Source organism: Xenopus tropicalis, chromosome 2 (genome assembly GCF_000004195.4).
Source record: "Xenopus tropicalis strain Nigerian chromosome 2, UCB_Xtro_10.0, whole genome shotgun sequence".
NCBI classification, from domain to species: domain Eukaryota; kingdom Metazoa; phylum Chordata; class Amphibia; order Anura; family Pipidae; genus Xenopus; species Xenopus tropicalis.
The window spans coordinates 72,177,095-72,203,602 of NC_030678.2; the positions used below are offsets into that span (position 1 = coordinate 72,177,095).

The window sequence follows — 26,508 nt, forward strand, 5'->3', positions numbered from 1 at the left end:
AAAACTAAGACGCGATAAAATTTTTAATGCATGCTATAAATAGCGCTCGTAGTGAATCAACCCTTATACCTTCACCTGTTTAAAAAAAACAAAACATCTTCTTGGTTGCTATAGGTTACTGCTCCTGGGCTAACTTAGTGCCTTTTAATACATAACCCCATTAAAGTCATAAATAATCAGCTCTGATTTATGCATTCTTAGGTTTCTTTCCAAAAATTTTCAACTCCAGAAATAAAAATCCAGATGAGCACTAGAGGGCAATGTTCTGCAGCTGGTCTGGCTGGGAAACAATGCCATGCTCCCTATAAGTTTCTCAATAGCAAATCAAAAAGAGAAACATTTTTCTCAAAAGCAAATCAAAAAGAGAAACACTTGCACAATTCATTTTTTCACATCCAAAGCTTCTAAGGTAATTATATATAAAATAGATGTAACCAGTATTTAGGCAGTTCTGTAGTGGAATGTGAATGAGGTTATATCATGTCATCTTGAAGGATTTAAAATGTGGCACCCTTGGCAAAAATGCATGGATAAAATAAATTGCTAATGGAAAGTATTTGTGAACCTTATGAATCACTTGACTTCCTAATTAAGAAGAAAAAATATTTTTTTTTTTAAGGAAAGTATAAATCAATGTTGTAGTCTGAACAATCTTTCTCTGCAATTTGGCATCTATACATATTGGCTCATTTATGATGTACGTACAATCTGCAAAAAAGTCAAGCAAATGGCTATGATTTTTCCCACAATGCAGCATTTTCCCAAGAATAACAAAATAATTATAAGAAGTAAACGCCCACTAAGTAAATTAGCATCTGCATGGGTAATGAATTAGCTTTAACATTTTACTGGCATCAATAGGACGTAAATTGTGTCATTTCCAGTTTGGCGTGGGATTGATTAGATGCAAGTCGGTTATGTGTATAATTACAACATGCCCTAGTAATACCACCTACTTAAGCAAAGTGCTTTTGGCACTCCTAAAGGGGCTTTTGTACTCCTGTACTTTAGGTCCCAATGAAGAGTTGAGCAGGATACATGTCAGTTTTCATTGTGGATGCTCCTTGTAGGCAATAACAGAAATGGGGGCTAAACACTTCAGCCCCCCCTGTATAACAGCTTTGCATTGGGCCCTAAAGCATAGGGCAACAGGAGCCACTTTGAGAGTTTAGATTATCAGTTGGGGAAAGGGACTTCTGCACTGTGTTTAGAAAAGGATTTTGGTGAAAACTTTACAACTTTTATCACATTAACAGGGGGCACAGAAAAGTTTACATGGGCACAATATGGGAAGTATACATTACATCAGCTTAAAGGTGAAATTCCCCTTTTATACATTACTGTCAATTACCTTGCTTACCACTCTAATATACAGTTGCAGCCAAACTTTTCTACCTAGGGGATATGGGGAATCACTGCAGGTCGGTTACCATTAATTGCACACTGGCCTTTATACAGTATCTCTGTTTCTTCCCTGTTAATAAAATTGGCATTAAGCCTCATTTTTACCGGCTTGTTAAATACCTGGCAGATGGCAACCCTAATTAAACATGATTAATATTATTAGTTGTGGCATACAGTGCTGCAACATAATTCTTATCTTTTTATTTAATAAATTCTGCATTCAGCAAAAGCTTGGTAGCAGCATTGTTACAAAAGAACATCATGAGGGGTCAGAAAAGAATCATTTGGTTGCTGATCTGAAACATTGATCACTGAAACTTTAAACAATACACATGAAGCAGCAGGTACATGATGATTCCTATACTCCTGAGTGGGCATTTACTTCTGCAGGACTTGGATTCCAAATAGGTTCTGGCATTTCAAGTACACAGAGGCCCAAACAGTCCCACAGGCCCAATAAATAGTGACTGTCTATGACATCTTACAGCAGCCCCTCTGCCATTTGCCAGAAGACACAGATTGCCAGTTCAGGCTTGTGCTTCATAAAAAAGCAGAGTTAGCAATTAGCCTGGGCTACATTCACAGCTTGGTGGTACATTCCATACAGTCACTATTGGAGAATCAGAAGCCTCCTAAAGCTTTGCAATCTGCCTATAAGGGCGGAACCTAATGGAAGCTAATCAATTTACTGTCTAAAGGGGTATCAGAGCAACATTCTCTCTGTTCCAGTAATGCAATACAACCAATCAGCAGAAACTATTTAATATCCTCCTGTCTGGTAGCATCTACATAGTAACATAGTAAGTGTAGATTGAAAAAAGACATACGTCCATCATGTTCACCCATAATGCCTATTTCTTTTTTATGTTCCTTTATAGGCCCACTCATGGAATATGATTTTCTATTATTTTCACAGTGCTTTACTGGAACACCTAGTAGAAACAAGGAGTCCAGTTGTTTTAGACTTATTTCTACTAGATACTTTATATTATGAATAAATGAAAATATTTACAGACATACTGTATTGCTCTAATTTGCAGTGCAGATCAGTCGCTTTTTAAAAACTAGCGATCAAAAGCTGCGGTGGCTTGAACCCTTTAGGACGGAAACTGAAAGAAGTATTTGAATTTAAAGCAGATCTGTAGGTACATGTGCATTACTTAATGATATTACCCATCCTTATTGTCTCGTTCTATAGAGTTCTATCGTTACCTGAGATCGCTAATTATTGTGCTATAAAACGAGGGAAATTGGTATAACTGCAGACCTTACTCCTGGCACGGATATTGCAGTAGAACCTGGGGTGCCACTGGGATGCCATTATCTTCTAAACCATCATTGGATTTGGTTTGAGTTTGCTGTTTCCGTGTTGCCCTTATGCTCGGCGCGGCCTCCCTATGCCCCGGTGTGTGATGTGAGGAGCCTCCAAACTGCATCTGCCTATTAGCGCTTTGCGAACTTGTGAAGCCCAGGAGGTAATATCTGCCACTCTAACCTTTTTGTATCGATTTCCTTCGCATGTACCTCCCACCGCCCAGTGTACATAAATGGCAAACGCCGGGGCTGAAAGGGTTACTGGGAGAAGCGCCTGCCTCCACCTGCTGCTGCTGCTTCACCGCGAAGTCCCGATCGCAAGAACAATCTGCGCGTTTTCTCCGAATTCTGGGGGTGAGTGACGCTTTTCCAGCACCCCCATCTCTCAAGCACCACAGGCAGCGTGACATTGACAGGGCAGGGAATCTCCGCCGCCCTTATTCCTACTGGGGGAGATCAGAGAGACCTGCAGCCCCACCGTCTCCCTCTGTTGCTGGGTGACCAGAGAAAACATCTGCAGCCGATCGGGCATTTTGTTAAGTTGATCAGCCTAATCCAGCTGTCGTTGATCCAGTCCGACACCAAGTACACCCGCTGGGGAATCGTAGGAAACACCTGTGTATCCCATGCTCTGCCATTCTGTAAGTTTGCATCTACCCTTAGCCCTCTGATTGCTTGCGGGAGCCCAATTGTTGATTCAGAAGCCTGAGGAAAGGTGCGATCTAACTGTGGAGCAACAAGCGCATTTCGTATTTGAGCCGGGAGAGAAGAGACAGAACGCACCCTGGCAGGTAACCTGCCCTCACACTGGGCTGGATCTGAGAGAGAGAAGGAAGCTGCTCAGTGCCAGGGTGAAGAGGGCATCTAGGTCAATACCAGAAAAAAGAAATCAGCCAATTAGCCAGGCGCTGGGTGCCTGCGAGAATTAAAAGAGTACCCGTTATCTGACGGGGATGGGAACAGTCTGATCATTACCAGCAGTAAGTCTCTGCCCAGTACCGAAAGGGTGAATGCAGAAGGACAGGGGCAGTCGGCTGGAAGATAATCAGGTTCCCCATCAGCAGGGAAGGACCCTGTCAGACAGGAGCACCTGAGAATAACAGTTTGTTTACCTCCCTGCCCCTGACGCTTAGAGACTTCTCCAACTGTCGAAGCCAATTGCTTCTCCACATCCCAGTCACTCCCCTTCCCCGCACCGCCCGACTCTCTGCGTCTCTCCCGCTCTGTCACCTGTTGGGAGGTCGGGCCCCCCAGGCCGTGTCTCTGCCAGGCCCCTAGACTGTAGCGGCCGCTCACCCGAGGAAATCTATGATTAGTTCGGTGTGTGTATCATCCTATCGTGGGCGCAAGTCTGGGAACAAACCTCCCTCAAAAACATGTCTGAAAGAAGAGATGGCCAAGGGGGAAGACTCTGGCAAGATAACCATCAATGTTGGGGGGACTCGGCATGAGACCTACAAGAGCACCCTACGGACGTTGCCCGGCACACGCCTGGCATGGCTGGCAGACCCCGACACCGCCAGTAACTCGGAATCTGATTCTCAGCGGACCGAATTCTTCTTTGATAGGCACCCAGGCATCTTCTCCTATGTGCTCAATTACTACCGCACAGGCAAGCTGCACTGCCCGGCAGATATCTGCGGCCCCCTGTTCGAGGAGGAGCTAGCCTTCTGGGGGATAGATGAGACGGACGTGGAGCCCTGTTGCTGGATGACTTACCGCCAACACCGGGATGCTGAGGAGGCTCTGGACATTTTTGAGAACGTGGAACCGGAGGATGGGGAAGAGGAGAATAAAGGTTCCTCCCCAGAGCTTCTCTGCATTGAGGAGAGGACGGACAGGTCCAGGGGCTGTTGGAAAGTCTGGCAACCCAAGATGTGGGCTCTATTCGAAGATCCCTATTCATCCAGGGCTGCTCGGGTGAGTTTCCCAGCGTCAGGCAGTGCTTCCCGCTCTTTTGGCCTTGTGTCCTGTTCTTCCTAACAGGGAGGTTTTGAAATCTCTGTGTGCATTATTATAGCCCCCAATACCATTTACTCTGCCACTTCACAAAGGCAGAATGCTTTTTTTTATGGGCTCAGGAGAGGGCATTGGAGCAAAATCCCCCATCATAATGTGAGACAGTGGCAAAGTTTGCACTGTGTCCAGTAACCAATAGCAACCAGTTCGATTATTGGTGAGCTAAACATGCTACGCGCTGATTGCCACAGAGTGCTAGACATGGAGCAAATTCAATTCAACCCATATGTAGCTCTCAGGATACATTTCTCCTCATTGTATTTCCCCATAGTGCCATAAACAAGCTTTTTAGTGCAGAGATATTTGCACCTGTAAGACCAAGTCATAAGTTATCACCTTTAAACCAGTCCAAGTGCTTGGAAAAAGCAGCAGTGCAGAGCTGCTCCAGATCCAGACACATATTTGCAGCAACATAGCAATCTGGCACATAGTAGGCCACATACTTTAAGAGCATTAATTTCAAGCATTTGGAAGAAGAGTAGCCCACCTTGCACCTGAATATTGTGTTGCTCCATATATATATGCTGAAGCATTACTGTCAGTGTTGATAAGGAGTGGCCAGTAAATTTGTGTAACCCCTGGTTGCAGGTTACTACCAATTGTATAATTGCAGGGGAAAGCTGTTTTTTTGGGGTTTTTTTATATTACAAAACATAATACATATTTCTCAAATGCTGAAAAACACATTTTTTCCTATTGCTGTATATCTAGCCATACATATTTAGCCATAAATGTTTTTTAGACACCTTTCCCAAAACATGGATTCTTAAACTGTTACGTAATGTAACACATGTAATGTCCGAGGTCAACGTCAGGATTCAAGTTTGTAGGGTGGCCAGACTTCTTCTTTAGGCTTGACAGTCCTGCTTTTGAGCACTCTGTCCTCCTTACTTAACCACGTGTAACCTTTATCAGCGCTTCAAACAAATTCAGGGACAAAGTAAATTTATTATTACTGAAGGACCAGTGTGAGGAAGGGGAGAGAGAAGAAAGAGAAAAAAAAGGAGAAAAAAAAAAAAGTAGACAATAAACTTAACTTATCTATTATCTTAAATTTATATACAAAATGTGCACCTTTGAGCTGCCTTCTTCTGTCTAATCCCTAAAGTACTTCCAGTATTAACCCCTAAGAGTTGGCGCACAATTAACCCCTAAGAGTTGGCGCTCAATTCTCAGTCCTTACTTAACCACCTCAAGCAGGACTTTCATGTGTCCTTCTTTTTGGGTCCTGTCTATAAATAATTATACAAATTACCTTGCTTATACAGGTATAGGACCCATTATCCAGAATGCTCGGGACCAAGGGTATTCCGGATAAGGGGTCTTTCCATAATTTGGATCTCCATACCTTAAGTCTACTAAAAAATTAATAAAACATTAATTAAACCAAATAGGATTGTTTTCCATCCAATAAGGATTATTTATATCTTAGTTGGGATCAATTACAAGGTACTGTTTTATTTCTACATAAAAAAAGGAAATCAGTTTTAAAATTCTGAATTATTTGCTTATAATGGAGTCTATGGGAGACGGGCTTTCCGTAATTCGGAGCTTTCTGGATAACGGGTTTCCGGATAAGGGGTCCGATACCTGTACTTAAACGTATACTTCTCAGAAGAGTCCAGGTCAACAGAAAACTCTTGGAGATGGCAAGTAAACAGCAGAATTACAAAATGCCAGTTTATGGGTTAAAGGGGAAGTATACCCCCTTGTACAGCATAAGTTCAAGTAATAGGTCATGCTTTTCAATTACTAGGGGCTTTATAGGTAGATACTTTGCTAACCAGTCCACTGCAATTCTACTGCATAATGGACTTATGCTTCTCTGTAAGCCAAAACAGTAGAAACAAAGGGGTGAAGAGAGCTTTATATAAAGCTCATTATATCTAGTTAAACTAGGTAAGTATGAAAGTAAAACAGTTCTCTGTTACTGCTTCATAATAAAGCCAAACAACAACTAAAACATTTTTATATAAGAATAGCCAGACTGTATATACAGCCTAAATTTTGCTTATTTTGCTCAGGTTGAAAAAAGTGTATATATTGTATATGTATCCTGCACATTTGACATTGCTTGGCTAGATACTGATATGCTCTTGGTTTAATGGTGTGTGCAGACAGGGCTGCTATCATGGAAATAAAGGGGACACAGCAATCAGGGGCCCCATGGCAAATTGGCCCCAAAAGGGGCATGGATTGCATGGAAGTAGGTAAAGTTTGGCATTATGGGGCTTGACTGAGTTATATAAGGAGCAGGTTACCATGCATGCATAGGAATTTTTTTAATTCTACTTGTATGTATAATTACCCAGGGGGTGATAATTGGGGCCCCTGGAGGGAGCGCCCTGCTAATTTAGTAGTATGGGGCTCCATGATTACTTCTACCCAATAACAATGTCCAATGTATAATTATATATTAATTAGTGTTGTTTTCTACAAAAAATATAAAGAAATATTTTTTGCTTGGGAAATTGATTTTCTGGTACTCTAGGACATTTTCAAGGAAACAGTAGTCCTGTTGTGCTTTATGGCAAGTCATCTATGTATACATTAAGGTCAAAGGCATTGTTAAGCATTTCCTTGCCAAAAACTGCCTTGGGTGTGCATGGAGAGGCTGAACTCATGCCTGTCAGTATATACTAAAGATATGGTGGACTGGAGCTGATTAGGCCTTTTCACTGCCTATGTAGAAAACCTCAGTCTGCACCGATGGTATTGTGCATCTATTTCTAGACTTTGGCAAAAGGACTGCATGTGGCAATAGCCTAAAATTAATGGCGCATGGCATACTTTGTACTTTAAAGACATGGAAAGGTCACATTTACGTGCATTTTTAGTTCACATGCACCTGACCCTAAACTCACCCGCACCCAACCCGACCCGGAAATTCACTTATTTACACAATTTCACTTATTTATATATGACCTGTGCCCAACCAGCCTGTCTCTGACAGTGGCAGGGCAGACCAGGTGCCTGCCTATAAATACAGGCTGTTGGTGGGGGTAGAAGCAGGGTATAATAAGATTATGGATGGGGTGGGAGTTCAGTCCAAACCCCCCTGTGTTTATCTAAGGGTTTGGGCCAACCTGCACATCAATAATGCCCATTCTGTGATTCTAAGCTAGTGCTTAGCATAAGAGGATGACTCCATTGTCCATTTACACAGACAGTAGTACAGCTCCACTAAAGGGTTCAAGAGTGGGCCCTAAGTGCTCATGCAGAAGTCACTTCTGCCCACATCCGGCTGCACCCTGCACCTAATACTGAAAAATAAATCTGTTGTAAGGTGCAAAGCACAGTGTCGACAGGCCAGCCCTGTCCTTTAATAAGGTGGGATGTAAGACAGGGTCCTCTTGTGACCTGCGTCGACTGCCATTCCATAACATGTGCATCTGTGCCTACGTGCCTCATTCATCCCTCTCTTCGTGAATACAGCACTGTCTAATGAGGCAAGCCCTACAGAAAGTGGAAAAGTGACAGGGTTTGTTAGCACAGGAGACAAAATTACTGATTAGAAAGCTAATGAAGAATTTGCATGAAGAAAATGAAAAATTTGCACTCAAACATATTGGTCACCATTATCAAATGCAGATGATAAATCTAGGAGGATCAAAATCCAGAAGTTCCCTTTGGCTTTAGCAAACTATAGGGGACAACTATGTCCCTGTGCCAAACAAATTTCTTGTCCCCCTTCGTCCATGCAGTTATGGCTGCCAGCAGATGGGTGGAGAACAGGCTGCCAGCCAGCCATTCCTGGCCCCCCTTCTTCTTTAGGTCATCTTTAGGTTTAAGTCATGTAGAAGTTAATAGGAGCTTCTCTAGGCTTATTGTAACAATCTTTATTGAATTTGTGGTTTTAGTGGTTTTTGTTTGTAAGAGCATGAACATTTTTATGCAAATGAGGATTTCAAGGTTTTCATATTCTGACTCATTCGTCATTTTTATTTGTTCATGCTTTTTATATATGGATCTTTTAATAAATAAGTCAATATCAGTGTTTTTTACATTTTTTTCATGGTAGAAAATCATGACTAGGATTAAAATCATAGAAAAAAAAACTCAATTTGCTTGACTTTTGTTGCACCTTTAGGTGGTATAATTTTGATTTTAATTTTGTAAAAAATAATGTTATGGAATGGCAGTAATTATGGTTAAAAAAGGTAAAACATAAAACTCTCTATTTAAAACTGCACTGCAGAGCTGTCAATGCTACCAATAACCTTGGGAGTTACACAAAATCACTTCCTACCCACCCCCGGTATCCCGACGATGAAGATAATCTCCCAGCCGATGATGAAGATAATCTCCTGGTCACTAACTGTGCACACACAGTGAGTATTAGTGATGTCACAAGGCACAATTGTGTATATGCATGATGTAACATCTGGCAGCATGCACATGCCAAATGGCACATTCAGTAAGCGCAGCAACAATCTACCAGGAAAACAACTCCTGGAGATCACAGCTCTGTGACATGGATAGGGTTGCCATTAGTCTGGTTTTTCAAAGGGATGTCTGGGTTTCAGTGTAGGAACTTAAGTGTCATTGTTCAACTGAAAGTCACCACACTTTGCCAGGCAAACACACAATTCAGTGCCACAAAAGGATAGTGATTGTTTAGATCTTTCCTCAGCTTATATCCTTTGTGGTGCTGTCTAATCAAATAATTTAGTGTTGTGAAACCCAGAAAAAAGAGCAACTTAAACAGTTATTTTACCATAGTGGCAGGCTCCCATTTAATTGGATGCACAGTATTGTGTAAAGGTGGCCTAACGTGCTGATTCGAATCCTTTAGACAGATTCAGCAGCTTATCTGCCTGTGTATGGAGCCCGCTTGCCTGCTTGTTATCTGGCCGAAAATCCGCCAGCTGTTTGATTTTCCTTTTGGATTGGGGTTTGCATCGGCTCATTGCTGCAGTACTATTCCTGTCGTAATTCGATCAATTAGCCCAATATTGGCCACCATAGGTGGGCTTTACCCTTTTACCCTTTAATACAGATGTGGTGACCCCCAACCATAAAATTATTCCCAAGACCATCAGAAATATGTGTTTTCCAATGGTCTTAGGCGACCCCTGTGAAAGGGTTGTTAGACCCCCAAAGGGGTGGGAACCCACAGGTTGAGAACCACTGGCTTAGACCTAGGGTGAAGATCCACCCATTTAGCGATCATGCCAAACGAGCGGATCTATGGCCATCTAAAGTGCATGTACGTACCTAAACAGCTCCAAAGCTGCCAAATTTTCTACTAACTTATAACCAAATTAGTTATAAACAGTTAAAACAATGTACACAAAGTAAGCACACAACAATTACAGTTCGTGATGTAGAGTTTAACCTTCTGCAAGACTTTGCAAGAGTATTAGTTATCTTCAAGGGCCTTTAAAAATAATTATGGAATTATTATATGTGTAATCCTATTTGTGAAATGAATTTATTCAAAATGTATTGCTTAGCAAAGCTAACTAAGTGTTGAAGTGTTTTTTAATGATGATTTGTGTTTTGGGGCATTATTTTATTATTGGGTAAAAGAGGAAACCCCTCCTATAACAGAAATTATTTCTTATCTTAATCATCTTAGCTGTCAAGAGGCCATCAAAGCAAAAACAAGTGAACCTAAATCCAGGATCCCTTTTAAAAATACATGGTCATTTTTCTTTAATGCTATAGATATAAGTAATAAGGATCAGATATATAAAATTCTGCATATATAGATTTATTTCAATAATTCACAAACATATAAGCAAAATTATCCTTGGTTTTGCTCTCTAGGAAACTTTTCTTTTCTTTTTATAGTTTATACACTGGGCATAGTTAGTTAATTTGTTTTTTGTTTTGTTTTTCTCTATTTAAACTTATTTTGTTTCTCTGTAAGCATTCTATTTTCTTCATTTCTTGTCTTTTTAAAGGACAAACTGTCGAATGTGACTATTGTTGTACAACCTATATTTAAATAATTTGTCATTATTCATCCTACATGTTTATTGCAAAACTTCAATAAAATGTTATAAAAAAAAAAAAAAGAAACATTTATATAGAAAAGAATGTACCCCAAAGTGTGATACAAACTCCACTATGCACTGATTATTAATGACATTACTAAGTACTGTTTATATGGATATATTTTTAAGGTTGTTCATGGCTCATGTGAATTATAATGACAAAAAGTTTGTCTAATCCCTAATAAACACATTCTTTTTACTTCAATACACAATCTAAAGTGTAGGCTAAATGTTGGTCTGGCATTACAACAAAGAACAACATGTTTAATTGCCCAAGTGTTTTTGACAGCAGTCATAATGTAAAAGTCTTGTCTGTGACTATAGAATGAATAGCACAAGTGATTATTTGATCAGTGTGTGTTTTCTCTTTTTTTTACAGGTGGTAGCTTTTGTGTCCCTCTTCTTCATCCTTATGTCTATTACAACATTCTGCTTGGAGACCCATGAGTCATTTATTGTGGACAGAAATGTTACAGAGACAGTGACTATTGGAAACATGACAGAGATTTTAGTGGTGAGGGAGGTGGAGACAGAACCCATCCTCACTTACATTGAGGGGGTCTGTGTCTTCTGGTTCACTTTGGAGTTTCTTGTTCGAATTATATGCTGTCCAGACAAAGTGTTCTTTGTGAAGAACCTTCTGAACATAATAGACTTTGTAGCCATCCTCCCATTTTACTTGGAGGTGGGCCTGAGTGGGTTATCCTCTAAAGCTGCAAGGGATGTATTAGGATTCTTACGGGTTGTTCGTTTTGTCCGGATCTTGCGTATTTTTAAGCTGACGCGGCACTTTGTTGGTCTGCGGGTTCTGGGACATACACTTAGGGCTAGCACAAATGAGTTTCTCCTTCTCATTATCTTTTTGGCTTTGGGGGTGCTCATATTTGCCACCATGATTTATTATGCAGAACGAATTGGTGCAAATCCCACTGACCCAAGTGGAAGCAATCATACCCATTTCAAGAATATCCCTATAGGTTTTTGGTGGGCAGTCGTGACCATGACCACATTGGGATATGGAGATATGTATCCGCAAACCTGGTCTGGTATGCTGGTGGGTGCCTTATGCGCCTTGGCTGGTGTGCTCACCATTGCCATGCCAGTCCCTGTTATTGTAAATAATTTTGGAATGTATTATTCTCTGGCTATGGCTAAACAAAAGCTTCCAAAGAAGAAAAAAAAGCATGTCCCAAAGACTTCCCAGATGGACTCTCAGACAACGCTAAAATCTGAGGACAACTCTCATCGAAATAGCACCCAGAGTGATACCTGCCCATTGGCTGCTGAGGAGTTAACAGAGAAAAAGAGGTCAGGTAAGAGACCATTATCTGAAAAGAAATAACCGTCAAGGGCAATTTGATACCTCAGAGCCACTGGATATGCTGATTTGAAAAAGTAAAAACCAATGTGTGCAATAATCAAATGTGAAAATGGCTTTAAAATCTGAATTTACCTTTCTTCATCTAGTTATATAAATGGCAGCCATTCACAGTATTATATGATTACAGAGCTATGCAATCAGTGCCTAGGGCTTCAAACATTTGTGATACAATATTATTTTGGCTTCCTTTCTTTGTTCATTGCACTTTTTTTGTAAAAACTGGAATATTTTACTAGCAGAATTAATTTTTCTGTGAATTAATCCATATATTCTGAAATATATATGGGGCTACTATCTTTTGTATTACAAATCAATATTTTGTTCTAGCAGCATTCTAGCTATGTAGAGTTATGCTCTGTATGTATAAATCTTTTAACTACTGTAGCTATCGTGATTTACGACGATAGGTGCCAAATTTGCCCATAGCCCATTGTCAGATTGCATCTGTTAGTAGACTGATCAAAACTAATTGCTGATTGCCCCCATGGCCAACAGCATGTTCTGTTTAGGAACTGTGTTTGTAAAGCCCTAATTTAAGTATTTTAACTATACATAACATTATAAGTAAATTAAATCTTAGCTCAAACAAAGCAGAAGATTCTGTACATAAAATTAGACCAACTTGCAGCTATGGACCTCAAAAGACTGAATAACCTGCTCCCTTATTTTTTACCATTTTTTGTGGTCCCACCAATATATAATGCATAATCAATTTCCCTGGTTTTACACTTTCCCGGATTTTACACCATTTTTTTCTGGTCTCTTAAAAAATGTAAATTGAGTTTTCTGCTGTAGTAGATATCGGCAGCTACTATCGGCCCGTGTATGGGGACCTTTAGCCTCATATACAATCATTGGCATGCTGTCCAACATTTAAGGTACACTTTTAAAAAGAGCTGGGATCTAAAGTTTTTGCATCCCGGTATCTTGTATTCCTTCCAGTATTACATATGAGTAGGGCTATACACCAGATAAAAGGGAATGGAGGTTATGTAAATAATTGTACATGATGCCAAGTGATAACTAGAAATATTAATGGCATGGCATAAAACAACATTTATGTTGTCTTTCCATTTTCATTCCTGAAACATAATTAAGTGCCACTTTAACATAATGTTTAGACTAGTATCAGTAATTGAATCTAAATTTCCTCCTTGTTTTATCATTCATATTTTCTTAAAGGAGTATTTGGAATGTATGCATTTTTTTCACTAAGATAATTGTAAGCAATGGGGAAATATTTTGATTTTGTATGATATGATATGTATTGCTTCTGGAATTTTTTTTCATGTCTCTTCTGCTTTAATTCCCTTTCGTCTATAAAAAAAAGAATAAGCTCTCACCATATCCTTAAATGGCATATGACAATCCAGAAAAGGACACTGAAGAGCAGGAAAGGACAGAAGACAATACAAATGCTGCTCACACATCAAACTTGTTTTGTACAAAACGTTTTTTTAACCATCGTTTCCTGAAAATAATTTAATGATTAACTGATTCTATTGATTTACTACACCACTAAGGATGACCTACATACAGCAATTATTGAGACAACCACTGTAACACAACCTCTTGGGAAGAGGTTTAATTAGGGTCAAGCCCAGGCAAGTTCCACAATTGGGCTCTGATCCCATGGGGGGTTATACTCAGACTTATATTGCATGCAATGCAGGAAGATACTGAAACACCTTAAGGTGGCCATACACGCACCGATATTATCGTACGAAACCTCGTTTCGTACGATAATCAGTGCGTGTATGGTATATCGGCGAGTCGACCGATATCGCAGGAAGCTGCTGATATCGTCCGACTCGCCGATCGGACCAGTTTGAAAATTTTGATCGGGCGCCATAGAAGGCGCCTGACCAAAATTCTCCCTTCAGATCTGAATCGGCAGAAGGAGGTAGAAATCCTATTGTTTCTACCTCCTTACCTGCCGATTCAGCCCTGAATGGTGTGTGGCGGATCTGATGATGTTTTGTGCGACCGATGGTCGTACGAAACATCGTCAGATCGCCACGTGTATGGCCAGCTTTATCCAGTGTCGCTTTTTTTGCCCAGATAAGGGGACACGACATGGATGGCGACAACATTGTTTAGAGGTGCACTAGCTCATCCGTGATAAATGCTAGTTAGGGTAATGGCAGACCGGGCTATTTTATGAGCATTAAAGGGGAACTATCATGAAATTAATAATCTCTAAAATTAATAATCACAACAAATGTTTAAATTCTCCAAATATAATGTATTACAAATTCTAAATAGTTTTCAAGATATATGAGTTGTTATACAGTCCCCCCCTTGCAGCTGCACTTCTCCTACCCGGCTTCTAGCCAGCTCTGAAGTCGGAGTCGGGTACATTTGCATGACAAGTCTGCCCTCAACCTCATTGGTTGTTGGGCTGTCAATCAAACCCTCCCTATTCACAGCCTTTCTTCTTAGTTTTCTGAGCGCACAAAAATCTCCTGCTCTCTCCCCTTTGATGCCCCCCTTCTCTCAAGAATGAGATGTGTAAAGTCAGTCAGTAGTAAAGTTACTTTTAAAGCTTCTTTCTCCCTCTGCCGATGCACTGATAACTCCTGCTCTTAAACTCCGCCCCCCCACTTCCTTTTACTCGGCTTGCTGCTTTATCAAACCCTTCCCCCTGCACAAGCAACACCTGAGAGTCTCAGCATAAGTACTAGGGAATGTGCTGCAGAGAACAGTGAAGGAAGGCAGTGAGCTACTGATTTTCTATGTCTTTCTTGGGGTAGGGGGAGAGTAGGAGTTTGGTTTTCTTTAGGATGCTTTTAAACTTCCTTCAATACAGATACTGCTGGCTTTCCACTTTAGGGGGCAAAGAAGGAAATGTGTGTGTAGGAACAAGGATAAGATAGTAAAGTAAACTATAGTTTAGTACTTAGCTTAATTGTAGAAAAATAAAATAGATAAACTATATTACTATTAAAATGAAAGTATACTCCATAAAAGTGCCAAAACTATTTTTGATGCAGAGAATTATAGTTCTACAATAGTTTAAACACTAGGTACCTCTCCAGCAGAGCATGTTAACAGCAATAAATGATGATATGATGTCAGAAAACTCATTCTGTTATAGAAGCATTTGGACTGTAGTGTTTAAACTACCACAGAACTATAAGTCTCTGAACCTAAAATTAGCTTCTTGGCAAACTATTTGGTAAACTATGCCTTATTCATTATAGAGTTTTCATATTTTATTTTTCCACAGTTATTATCACATTTTATAGTGTTTTCTTTCCTATCTCCTCCTTGCTCATATTGACCACTAGTTTTTTTTGCAAGTCCATCTTGTTGAACTTTAACCCTTTAAGTGCTGCAGAACTTTCTGTGGATCAAATTCTCTAGGTACCACATAGCCCCTAGGCAATGGGCTTAATCAGGGAACAAGTGGGTCTTTGGGCATAATCATAATCATGCAGTTGCCCTAGACAGCAGCAGACATGTGGAAGCTGTACTTCCTGTGGCCCCTATTTTGGATTTGGCCAAATGTGTACTTTTGGGGTTCTCGTGCCATAAAATGCAGAAACCACACACCACCATTAGAATGAGATTCCAGTGCCTGCAGCTGTTGGGAGGATGCATTGCATTCAGCATAGTGGGAGGGCGGGACATTGCTACTGGTTTTATGACATCACAGCAAGGTGTTGCCCCTCCCATTCAGCGATCACTTGAACTGGCTCTCAGGGAAAGGCTCTTGACAGTCTGTAATATTATTCCTTTTATTTTAAAAAGTAAGCATTTTTGGTAAACAAATACATTTGAGAATATTATTATTTTCACCATATCTGTCCATTTAGACAATTTATTTTTCATGATAGTTCCCCTTTAAGCACCCAAACTCCCATACATTTACTTGGAAAAGTTTCTGACAAATGCTTGTGCAAGTGTTTGCCAATCAGTAGTTGCCAGGAACACATACAAAGGCAGCTATTGCCTGGCACAAGCACATGAGGCAGTTTAAGCATATTAGCTCTGGCTTTGGGCTACCTAAAATGAGCTTCTGCAATTTGCAATTACACTTCAAATGAAAACATCAGCAGTTTCTACCACTAAACCTTTTTATTTCATATGGAGGATACAGAATTATTCAGCGTTTAATACATGTCTAGAAAAAGATCCTCGTCTGTGTCAGTTTCTTTCCACTATATTGTCAGGTCTGTAGATTTTTGGCAGAGCTTGTGTTATTGGATGAATCTCCTCCCTCTGCTTGTTTTATATATCACATAATCAGTTAAGAGCATGTGTGAAGGCAATCATTTTAGGGTCACTGGACAGTGCTGGGCTTTGGAATATCCCTTTTTCATTCCAGCAGACTTGATCAATATATATATTTGGCAATTTTCCTTCAATCCTTCAATCTCTACTGATAAAGTGTTTAGTTTATGATTAGTCAGTATCTAAGCATGCATAGTATTTATTAAGGAATGTAATTATACTGGCAAAGTTTGCACCTGGCACAGGACCTGTCTAGGGGAATGGTGCTCAGGTGCCTATTTAATAAATAAAGCACACAACCAAAAAAATCTTCGTAGCACACTGCTGGATACTTACAGCTAAATCTGGCACAGGGCTTTGGGGGGAATCCATTTGTTGCAGTTGGACGTGCGCAGGACAGCAGGACCTCATGTGCTGATCATTGAGAAAAGGGGGTGGGTTAAGGACATTGTCCTAGTACAGCACCAGACCTAAGTACAGCTCAGAGGCCTAATACAAAAAACAGCCAATTAGATGTTTGCTTTCAAACAGTAAATGCCACCTGCTGATACCCATCCACAGTGCAGCCTCATAATTCCATCATAATAATGGTTGTAAAGTGCTGTTGTGCCTAACACAGTTGTGACCAATCAATAAAAATGCACATAGTTGCGATTGCCCATCACCACAATTGGACGAAGTTGAACTAAAAATCTTCATGTTTGGTTTTATCACTTTATGTCAGAATAATGTCCCAGTTCTTTTGTATTGTCTATTGATGGTGGCAGTAACTCCAAGTTTTCCCTGCGTTAGTAGGCACACTGCACTGCTATGTGGAGGTCAACTTGCGCGTAACTAGGCCTTAACATTGTGCAGCTGAAAAGCGTTCAAGTTTCACTTTTCATAACAGTGCTTATTTATATGAACATAGTGAGAGGTATGGGGTACATAATACAATATACTGTATTCAGTAAGGCTGTTTAAAAACAAGTGGTGAATAATTTGCAGTGACTGTGACCTGAGAACTGATTTTTGTATGCTCATTATCAGATGATGTTTGGTAATACCCATGGTCTTTATACCTCCAAAACTCGCCTTGAAGTTAGAAATTCAAGAATGAAGACCAGCTCTGAGGCCACTGGGAGCAACATGAAAGGGGGTGGTTGCTCACGAGCCACTGGTTGGGGATCACTGGCTTACAGCATGCCTTGGGTTAATGGTGGAGAAGAAATTAGTACAATGTTAGCCCCCACTTAATGATTTAGAAATCAAGAAGGCTGGTATAATTGTTTTATGTTCCATTAATGTTTAGAAAATTACATTTTCGTAGATTATTCTACAAGGGGACCAGTATCTATCTGCATACTTGTATGTGTACTTATAAGTGAAAGACACACTATAGTCAATCTGACCAAACATTGTGATAAATATAATAAGGCTGAGTAATGTGCCTGTGCAATAAAGAACAAAGCATTTCTATTTAGATCCCTTTTGTAATCAGTAAGAAAAGCCATACAAAACATTTATTGTGTTCTAACTGTATACATTGTCAGTGCAGTGTCCCTTAATCTGGCAGCAATTACAGGTTTTATTCAAGATATACAGCACATCACAAAGAATTTATTACATATGATATCAAGTGCAGTGACAAGTGGAACATCCTAGAATTGGACAGAAGAAAAAACTTTTATACAAAGAAATATATGCATCCAGCAACAAAGCTACATTTACAGAGTTATGCCATATTTTAGGGTGAACAGATCCAGAGCTGTCAACCAACCCTATGTCACAAGGGAGACAGTTATCCTCTCCGGGCCTTTTTGAGACCTTATTTTATGTTATCATTTAGTGTGAAGAGGAATTCATGTCCAAAAAATGAGACTGGATCACTAGCTCCCTCCTGGAATGCAATCAGTGTTGTCCTGCAACATGTTTTTATTAGACTTGTCCCTGAATTTGGGAATTTGATCTGGTCACCTTACCTACTTGGCCAAGCAAGTCAGTTAAAAACCTATTAATTTAAGGTACTTGTGTCAGCTTACACTCCATGTACTTTTGTATAGTTGCACATGGCATCGCTACCTTCGTCCTGTTCCTTTAACACAGTAAATAAGGTTGAAAAAAGGCACGTGCATTAAGTTCAAACGTTTGTGTCTAAATAAGGCTGTCCTACAGCTGTTCCTATTGATACAAAGAACCTGGAGCTACCACTCCTCCCAGGTAGTAGCTTCAGGGTTCCCACAGCGACCTGTGTCAAGCCACACACACAAGTGAAGCATTATAATAGGGCCCATAGCTCAAGGGTTTGAGCTATATTGATAGAGATATACAATTGTGGTAGGGTGCAATTTTGTTCTCTAGTGCTCAAAGGGGATATAACTGAATTAAAGTCTGAATAAGGGCAAGAAAACTGGTTTAGTGTATGGAAAGTCTTTGTTATGAAGAAAGGCTGGTTAAGGGAATAAAGGGAGATATCATGAATATGATGAGTATGTCTAAATCTATAAGAGACATTACAATAAGCTTGAGGCTTTATTTAGCCGTAGATCCTTCCAGCAGACATGACAGCATCCATTTAAATAAAAAGGAAAGAAGGAAATATTATTATAATATTCAAAAAGGTTTTTTCTACAGTGAAGTTGAGGACTTTTCTCCCTGAGGTGGTTGTACAGGAAGATACATTAGATAGCCTTAAAGAGGAAAATGCAGGGTAGCTTTTAGCACAGATTGATTCTAGGGCTAGTCCAGCTGCCACGTACACAAAGAAAAGTGGCGTCTTGCACTCTTTGTCATGGCATATGGCCAGCTTAACACACAGTAGGGTCAATTTTACCTGCTAACCTGCCTGTATATTATTGGAGTGTGGAAGGAAACCCGCACAAACACAGGATGAACATACAAACATCTTTGTAGATAGTGCCCTGGGTGGAATTAATGGTTGACGGATACTTGGCCTAAATTATTACAGTATATGTGGTCTTTTGTCCAGATACCCAAATAAAGGATTATTACCTAGAACTCACCCCTTGATGTGAGAACAGAAGTTAGAATTCAATAATACATGTTGGGCAGTTTATTGAAATTGTAGGGGCTTCACAGATCTAGTCTGTACTAGATCTAGTCTAAATTAGAGCCTCTTTCAGCTCTGTCAGTGATCAACCTGTTCCAGAGTTTCTTTAAAGGAAATTCTACTAACGAAGCTTAAAGGAACAGTAACATAAAAAAATGAAAGCGTTTTAAAGTAATTAAAATATTATGTGCTGTTGCTCTGCAAAAAAATGGTGTTTTTGCTACAGAGAAGCTACTATATAAATACGCTGCTGTGTAGCCATGGGGGCAGCCATTCAAGCTGGAAAAAGGAGAAAAGGCACAGGTTACATAGCAGATAACTAGTAGATAAGCCCCATATAATGAGGGTTTGTCTGTTATCTGCTAAGTAACCTGTGCCTTTTCTCCTTTGAATGGCTGCCCCCATGGCTACACAGCAGCTAACTTATATAAACTATAGTAGTCTTTCTGAGGCAAACACACCAGTTGTAGCAATGCAGGGCAACAGTACATTATATTGTAATTACTTTTATACACTTTCATTTTTTGGTGTTACTGTTCCTTTAAGAGTTTAAGTCTCTTTACGTATGTTTCCTTGCATAAAATGGCACATTCTTATGTGCTGTGGTTTTACTTACTTGCATCGTGTACCATTAGCCTTAGAGTACATTGTAGGGGTCAGTTACTTACCCTGGGAGCGCAAGTGCAGCAGCGCTAATGGACACAATAACAGGGTTGTAGGTCCCTGAACTGAGCACTAAATCAAAAATCCAGCACTCAGTGCAGTTAGGAGGAACAGCTCAGCTCTCTCCTTGCTTCCTGTCTGGACTGTGATGGACTATGTCTTCTGCCTCCCCCTACCTTACGACGCAAAAGATGGGAGGACAATACGTTACCCCCCCAGCCCCTCACCATTAACCAATCTGCCACCTGCTTTTGCAAACTGCGTCCTGAATTGTAAATGAGGCCTAATATCTCAAAGCATGGTGTTACTGGTCCTTTAATTGAACTGAAAGGCAGAATTATAAAGTTTCTTATACATATATAAAATATAGTTTGAGATATATATATTTAGAGAACTCTAGTTATTAGCTTTTACATTTATTGTTAATGTAAAAGTCATAAATTGTTCACAAGCATCCAAACCTTCTTTTGTCACAATAAAATGCATCTGAATAATATAAATAATATACATACCATGTAGTGATTTTTCCATTTTGTGTGTGCCTTTCCTTTTATATTTTATAAATATGAAATTATTGGGGAAACTGCTGCAGTTTAAAAAAGAACTATGCTGCTAAGAGCCAATATTCCTTTGTGCAAATACTGTAGCCATAGAATATGTACAGGTTTTTCAAACTTGGGTCCCAAAAAAAAAAGGATAAAAGTCTTTAGATAATAATAAGTGATGAAGAGACAAAGCATGTGTGGTTGTTGAAGCTCATGTTGTCCTGACTCTTCCTCGCCTCTTCTGGGGGGAACACTGACACCTCCAAAGACTGTGAAGGAGTGCAACCCCCAGTGGAATAGGGCAGATCCCACCCCGTGTCGGATATGCACTTACAATGCAATGGCAATGTTAAGAAAACCAGCTAATTTCCCCTGTTGGCAAGGCAGTGAAGGAGTTTACTACAGCTATGCAAAAGAAAAGAGGTGAAGAGCCCCTTTAGTGTTATTAGGAAGTTTTGTAGCTACCGAGAAAGCAGATCCCAATGCTGGAGGGACCCAGCAGACCCGGCAGGGGATCATGGGTGAGTCACTGTGGCTTGACCCATGTTTTTGCTTGAATCACCTTTTCATGGATGGAGGGGTATGGTAGGTGACAAGAGGGTGCAGGGGGACTATTTTTTTTTTTCGAGGGGGTTGACCCAGGCCTCTGTAGTTATGCCCATGTTATTAGGAAATGATGATCACTGAAATTGTAATTATTAATATATAGTCTGGGAGTTATCCATACCTTTCATTACTATTAGTTCTGTTGATTCGAGGGCAAGGCAAGCTTTATTAAATAGAAGAAGTCACACCAAAAAGAATTATGAAATTAAATGTAATAGTTGGAACAGCAACTGGGCAGTATCTTAGCAAGCACCGTTCTACTTGCATCCTCAAATGCACCCTCCATCCCAGGTGTGTAATGACATTTAAGAATAGATTTTTTTACTCATTTGCTTTCTTTTTATTTTTGGTTGTTTTTCCAAGATTTATTTCTAAAGTTTAAATATTTACCCCCTTGTGTTTCCCAAAGCACCTTGTAAAGAAGGGTTACTGAGTATCTAAGCTTTCCCTACTAAACGGCCTGCATTTTACTAAAGTCAGCTGATCCTCTGATACTACTGAGAAATGTACTACAACTATTGTAACTCAGCTGCTAATGGTAACACAAGAGAGAGAACAATGAGCAAATTCAGTTATTAAAAAAGATATTTTGGTATACCATCTGAAAACAATATCAACCAATACAAGAGGTAAAGAAGAACTTGCTCAGTAGAGCTTACAGTCTAAAAATGAAAAGAGGTTATGAAGCAGAAGGGGTGGGGAAGAGCAAAATCAGGAGTTAGCAATGTTAGAGATGTGGCACTGAGCATTGCACTTAGCAGAAAGTACTGGCATGGGTAGGGTATTATGATGGAATGCAAGACTATGTTGGGTAAGCTTCTCTAAAAAATGTGTTTTATTGGAATGTTAAAGGTAAAAAGTTTGGGAGTTAGATAGAAAGTGCAAAACACAAGCAAAGTCTTGAATGCATGTATTTGAATCGGTAATGAGTGAAATCCGTAGTCGATATTTAGAAGAGCATAAAGACTTGTGATTTGTACTTGGAGATAAGTCAAATGTAGGGTGCAGCAGAACTGTGAACTGCTTTAGGCTAGTGCAACACACAAGCAGTTCTGTGCCGAATTCTGCTTTTTTATGGCTTGCACCCTGCCTGATGCAATGGCTTTGAGTGCACCCACAAATATCAGATTTTTTTCAAGCATAAATGTGAAGCTTATTAATTTGAATTTTATCCTGAACAGTATTAGAATCCAGTTTTGGTACTGGCAGAGAATCATGGCAGAGAAAGATCAGCTATTGAGGTGTATGAGCCTGGTACCTGGGGGGTCTCCTGACAGAGTGGTAACTTCATAGAAAATTACAGTATACAATAGGTGACATGATAGGAGTAAATCAAAAACCTTTGACAGAGAAAATGAAAATCTTTTTATTTCAAATACTAAAACCCCGTAGGGTGAAAGTTCATCTTTCAGCAGGAGAATGATCCCAAACATAAGGCCAAAATAACACTGGAATGGGTCAAAAACAAAAAGGTGGATGTCCTTAAGTGGTTCAGTCAAAGCCCTAATTATTCCAAATGAGGGTTTGGTACTATTCTATTTGTCTAGATTTTTTTTTTTTTTTTTTGCTACTATGACCCATCACATGAAAAAAAAAAGTTTTAATGCTTTCAAATTAAACCATTGTTTATAAAAACAACAAAATTAGAGAGTTGGTCAAAATTCTAATTTTTTTTCAATGCTCTGCATACCTCCCAACATTTTGAAAATGGAAAGAGGGACAAAAAGAAATACTGCGCACATTTTTGCAACCACACCCCCTAAATACCACCCCCATTTAAAGTTTGAACATATTTCTGGGGGGTTTTGGGGTCTTGTTTTATGTGTTATTACAGTTTTGTTAAAAAAGCTGAAATTGCCCTTTAGGCTGCAAGTCTCAGTTCCCCCAAGAGACCTGTTTAGCTTATTAGTTACAATTGTACAAGTGCAGGTGTGGCTTGTTAACTTTCTTGGCTCTCTGCCAAAAACGACTTTTTAATTAAATGTGAGAAACAATCGGGCTGATTCACTAAAGTGTGATAACGCTTATTGCATGCTTTTTTGCGTTAAAAACCATGAAATAATTAAGTCCCAAGTCATTTTGCATGTGTTAAGATGCGTATCTCATGCGCAAAAAAAAATTGACCTCGCATTGAGTTAATTTTCGCATAGAAATAATACTAATGCATGATTCACAAACACATATGAAGCATTAAATGCGCTAAATATCGCATTAATTCGAATATTAACACCTACTTGGGGCAGGTGGTACTTAAAGAAAATTGTGGTTCGTGAGCTTTTGGCAACACAACATGGACTTTGCAGACCAATTTTTTCAAGTATGTGTTGGCCCTAGAGTGATGCATCCTCCAGTTTTCAGGGAAATGTTAATTTTCAGAACAGTAGTTTTCTGAAAGTAAAGGTTACATGCGTAAAATCGTGTGCTAATATAGCAAGCGGCAAAATATGTCACACGCAGCGGGAAATAACGCAAGTGGCGGGAATTAACACAAGAAAAATGCTCATCGCGAGTTAAATAATGCAAAGAACATAGCATCTTAAAGGAACAGTAACACCAAAAAATGAAAGTGTATAAAAGTAACTAAAATATAATGTGCTGCTGCTCTGCACTGGTAAAAGTTGTGTGTTTACTTCAGAAAGTCTACTATAATTTATATAAATAAGCTGCGATGTAGCCATGGAGGCAGCCATTCAAAGGAGAAAAGGCACAGGCACATAGCAGATAACAGATAAAACACTATTGTATTCTACAGAACTTATCTGTTATCTGCTATGTAACCTGTGCCTTTTCTCCTTTTTTCCAGCGTGAATGGCTGCCCCCGTGGCTACACAGCAGCTTATTATATAAATTATAGTAGTGTTACTGTAACAAACACACCAGTTTTACCAGTGCAGGGCAACAGTGCATTATATTTATATTACTTTAAAGCTCTTTCATTTTTTGGTGTTACTGTTCCTTTACTTATGATGCCTGTCCTTTTAGTGAATCGAGCGTTAAGTCGCAAAAAATAAGCACTAAAATTTTTACTGCATGCTATAAATAGCGATTGTTTTATTGCACTTTAGTGAATCAACCCCAATGTTTCTAAGTGCAGCTGAAGCTTGTTAACTTTCTGGGCTCTCTGCCAAAAGCTACTTTATAATTAAATTTGTATCTTTTTTAGTGTTCAGTGCAGGAGATCAAAGGGACTGCTGGGACAGTTGGGAGCTATGGCTCTGTATCTATACCGGTACAGATAGAGCAGAATATGTGGAAAGTTGCACAACTGATCTAAAATTTCAAATGGGTTAATCAAAAGTTGCAAAAAATTTGCAAATTACATTTTCCCATGAATTTTCAATGAGGTTGTGATGCAAAATTTCAGAAAAATAACCCCACAGCATTCAGCTTGCTTGAATGCTGAAGACGCACTTCCAATTTACTTCTACGACACATTGACACGTTTTAAGTGATTTTATAAAAATCACTTTTTTTATAAAAATCCTTTTTTATTTTTATAAAAATTTGTCAAAAATAATTGGAAAAAGATACATTGTAAGTCACAACATGCCACCTTGGCACGACACGCAAAGTTGGTTTCTTGTAATAGGATTATAAACATAAAAGGACACCTGTATGAGGAGATATGGAGCTTGTAAACAGCCTGCCAGTGAGACGGTGGTTGCTTAGGCATGGCTAAATATGCAGAAAATTAAAGCAAATGACAAATACATAAACATTTAGCTATTAATAATTTCACATAGGAAAATACAAAAAGAACAAAAAACTGTAGATTTAGAGACTTACAGGGCTAGTTTTACACCACCTCCAGTTGAATATAAATCTCCACTATTTGCTTTTTGAATCATGTTGTTATAACAAATGATAATGGGCCCCAAATACGGATTCATTTTTATAGGATTTGAAGATTTGTGCAGGATTAAGTCTAATTAGTTATGCCTTATTAATATTCTTACTAATCTTCAATAAATGTCTCCTAACCAAACTGGTTTTTTTTTTCCTATAACTTGGATTCATTATCTTTTTGAATCAGAAGCTCCCTTGTGCCCTTTATTCTTCTTGCTTGTCTTCAATTTTTGTACACATGCCGCTGTGCAGGTGGTCAGTTCACACAAACAAATAGACTCAACGCAACAAATATATAGAGAGGCCAGCCAAAGAAGATTACTTTCACTTGTGTAGAACAGCAACAGATTCTTTATTGTATTTTTGTATTCAGAGCCCCTTTGTGAGTGGTCTATTTATCTTAGCCATAGTGCTGTAATTACCGCACAGTACACAGATCTAACTATGATGGCTTAAAGAGCACATAGGAAGGGCTGCACACGTTACATAGGGTTGGAAAAAGACTGAAATCAAGTTCAACCCTTCCAAGTAAACCCAGCACACACAAACCTATACTGACCTATCTATACACTCACATACATAAACTATATATACCAACATCAATACTAACTGTAGATATTAGTATCATAATAGCCTTGGATATTATGCTTGTTCAAGAACTCATCCAAGCCCCGCTTAAAGGCATTAACAGAATCTGCCATCACAACATCACTAGGAAGGGCATTCTACAACCTCACTGCCCTCACTGTGAAAAACCACCTACACTGATTCAAATAAAAGTTCTGTTCCTCCATTTTAAAGGGGTGGTGCTCTGGTCATTTTTATGGGAAGAAATCAGAGTTGTTTTTCTCAAACTTTTGCTTGACAATTCATGCATGTAAGACTGTTGGGCTTTCTAAAGGCATGGCCACAGTTTAGTATTTAGTTACAACTATCTGTGAGTGCTTAGTCAGTTTTCTAAAGGGAAGAGCTTCCAGGTTTGCATTTCTAAGTAAAGTCTTTCTTCCTTCTTAGATTCCAAGCAGAATGGAGATGCCAATGCCGTAATGTCAGACGAGGATCATGAAGATCCCCTGCAGTTCATGCCGTTAGATGAGAAACGAATAATAAGACGTGCCAGTGCCAAAGACAGAAATAAGACTGGGGCCTCATGCTTTTTGCTGAGCTCTGGAGATTTTACTTGTGCTGCTGATGGTGGAATTCGAAAAGGTATGAGAGATATTGATATAGAGATGGACTCACAGATTCTCTTGGGACCTTCATAAGATAAATATACCAGAGTGTGTGTAATGTGTTTCAACTAATTTCCTAGTCTTCCTATAGAAAACAACTTTGCATTGTTGAAATGTAAGCAGTCTGTCTCTGTCACTTGTGTGAGTGGTGAATGTGGTTCTACCTCTGTAAGGTTACAGATCTAAATAAACGGTATGATATTCAATCATT

The 26,508-nt window shown here is 39.4% G+C and overlaps 1 protein-coding gene across 1 annotated transcript; it reads left to right on the forward strand.

Annotated features, from left to right (window-relative positions):
- Window positions 1–2,805: 2,805 nt before the first annotated feature.
- kcnc4 (potassium channel, voltage gated Shaw related subfamily C, member 4) lies at window positions 2,806–26,508 on the forward strand. The gene is made up of 3 exons (XM_002932997.5): window positions 2,806–4,638; window positions 11,119–12,052; window positions 26,080–26,508. Exons 1-3 carry the CDS (start codon window positions 4,027–4,029, stop codon window positions 26,328–26,330), a joined length of 1,797 nt encoding a protein of 598 aa, XP_002933043.1. The 5' UTR covers window positions 2,806–4,026; the 3' UTR covers window positions 26,331–26,508.

What these genes read in the sequence shown, in the direction of transcription:
- kcnc4 (XM_002932997.5), top strand. Translation starts at nt 4,027, where the DNA reads ATGATTAGTTCGGTGTGTGTATCATCCTATCGTGGGCGCAAGTCTGGG. An exon ending in ATTCATCCAGGGCTGCTCGG is followed by an intron (nt 4,639 to 11,118) that starts GTGAGTTTCCCA and finishes TTTTTTTTACAG; the next exon opens with GTGGTAGCTTTTGTGTCCCT. An exon ending in AACAGAGAAAAAGAGGTCAG is followed by an intron (nt 12,053 to 26,079) that starts GTAAGAGACCAT and finishes CTTCCTTCTTAG; the next exon opens with ATTCCAAGCAGAATGGAGAT.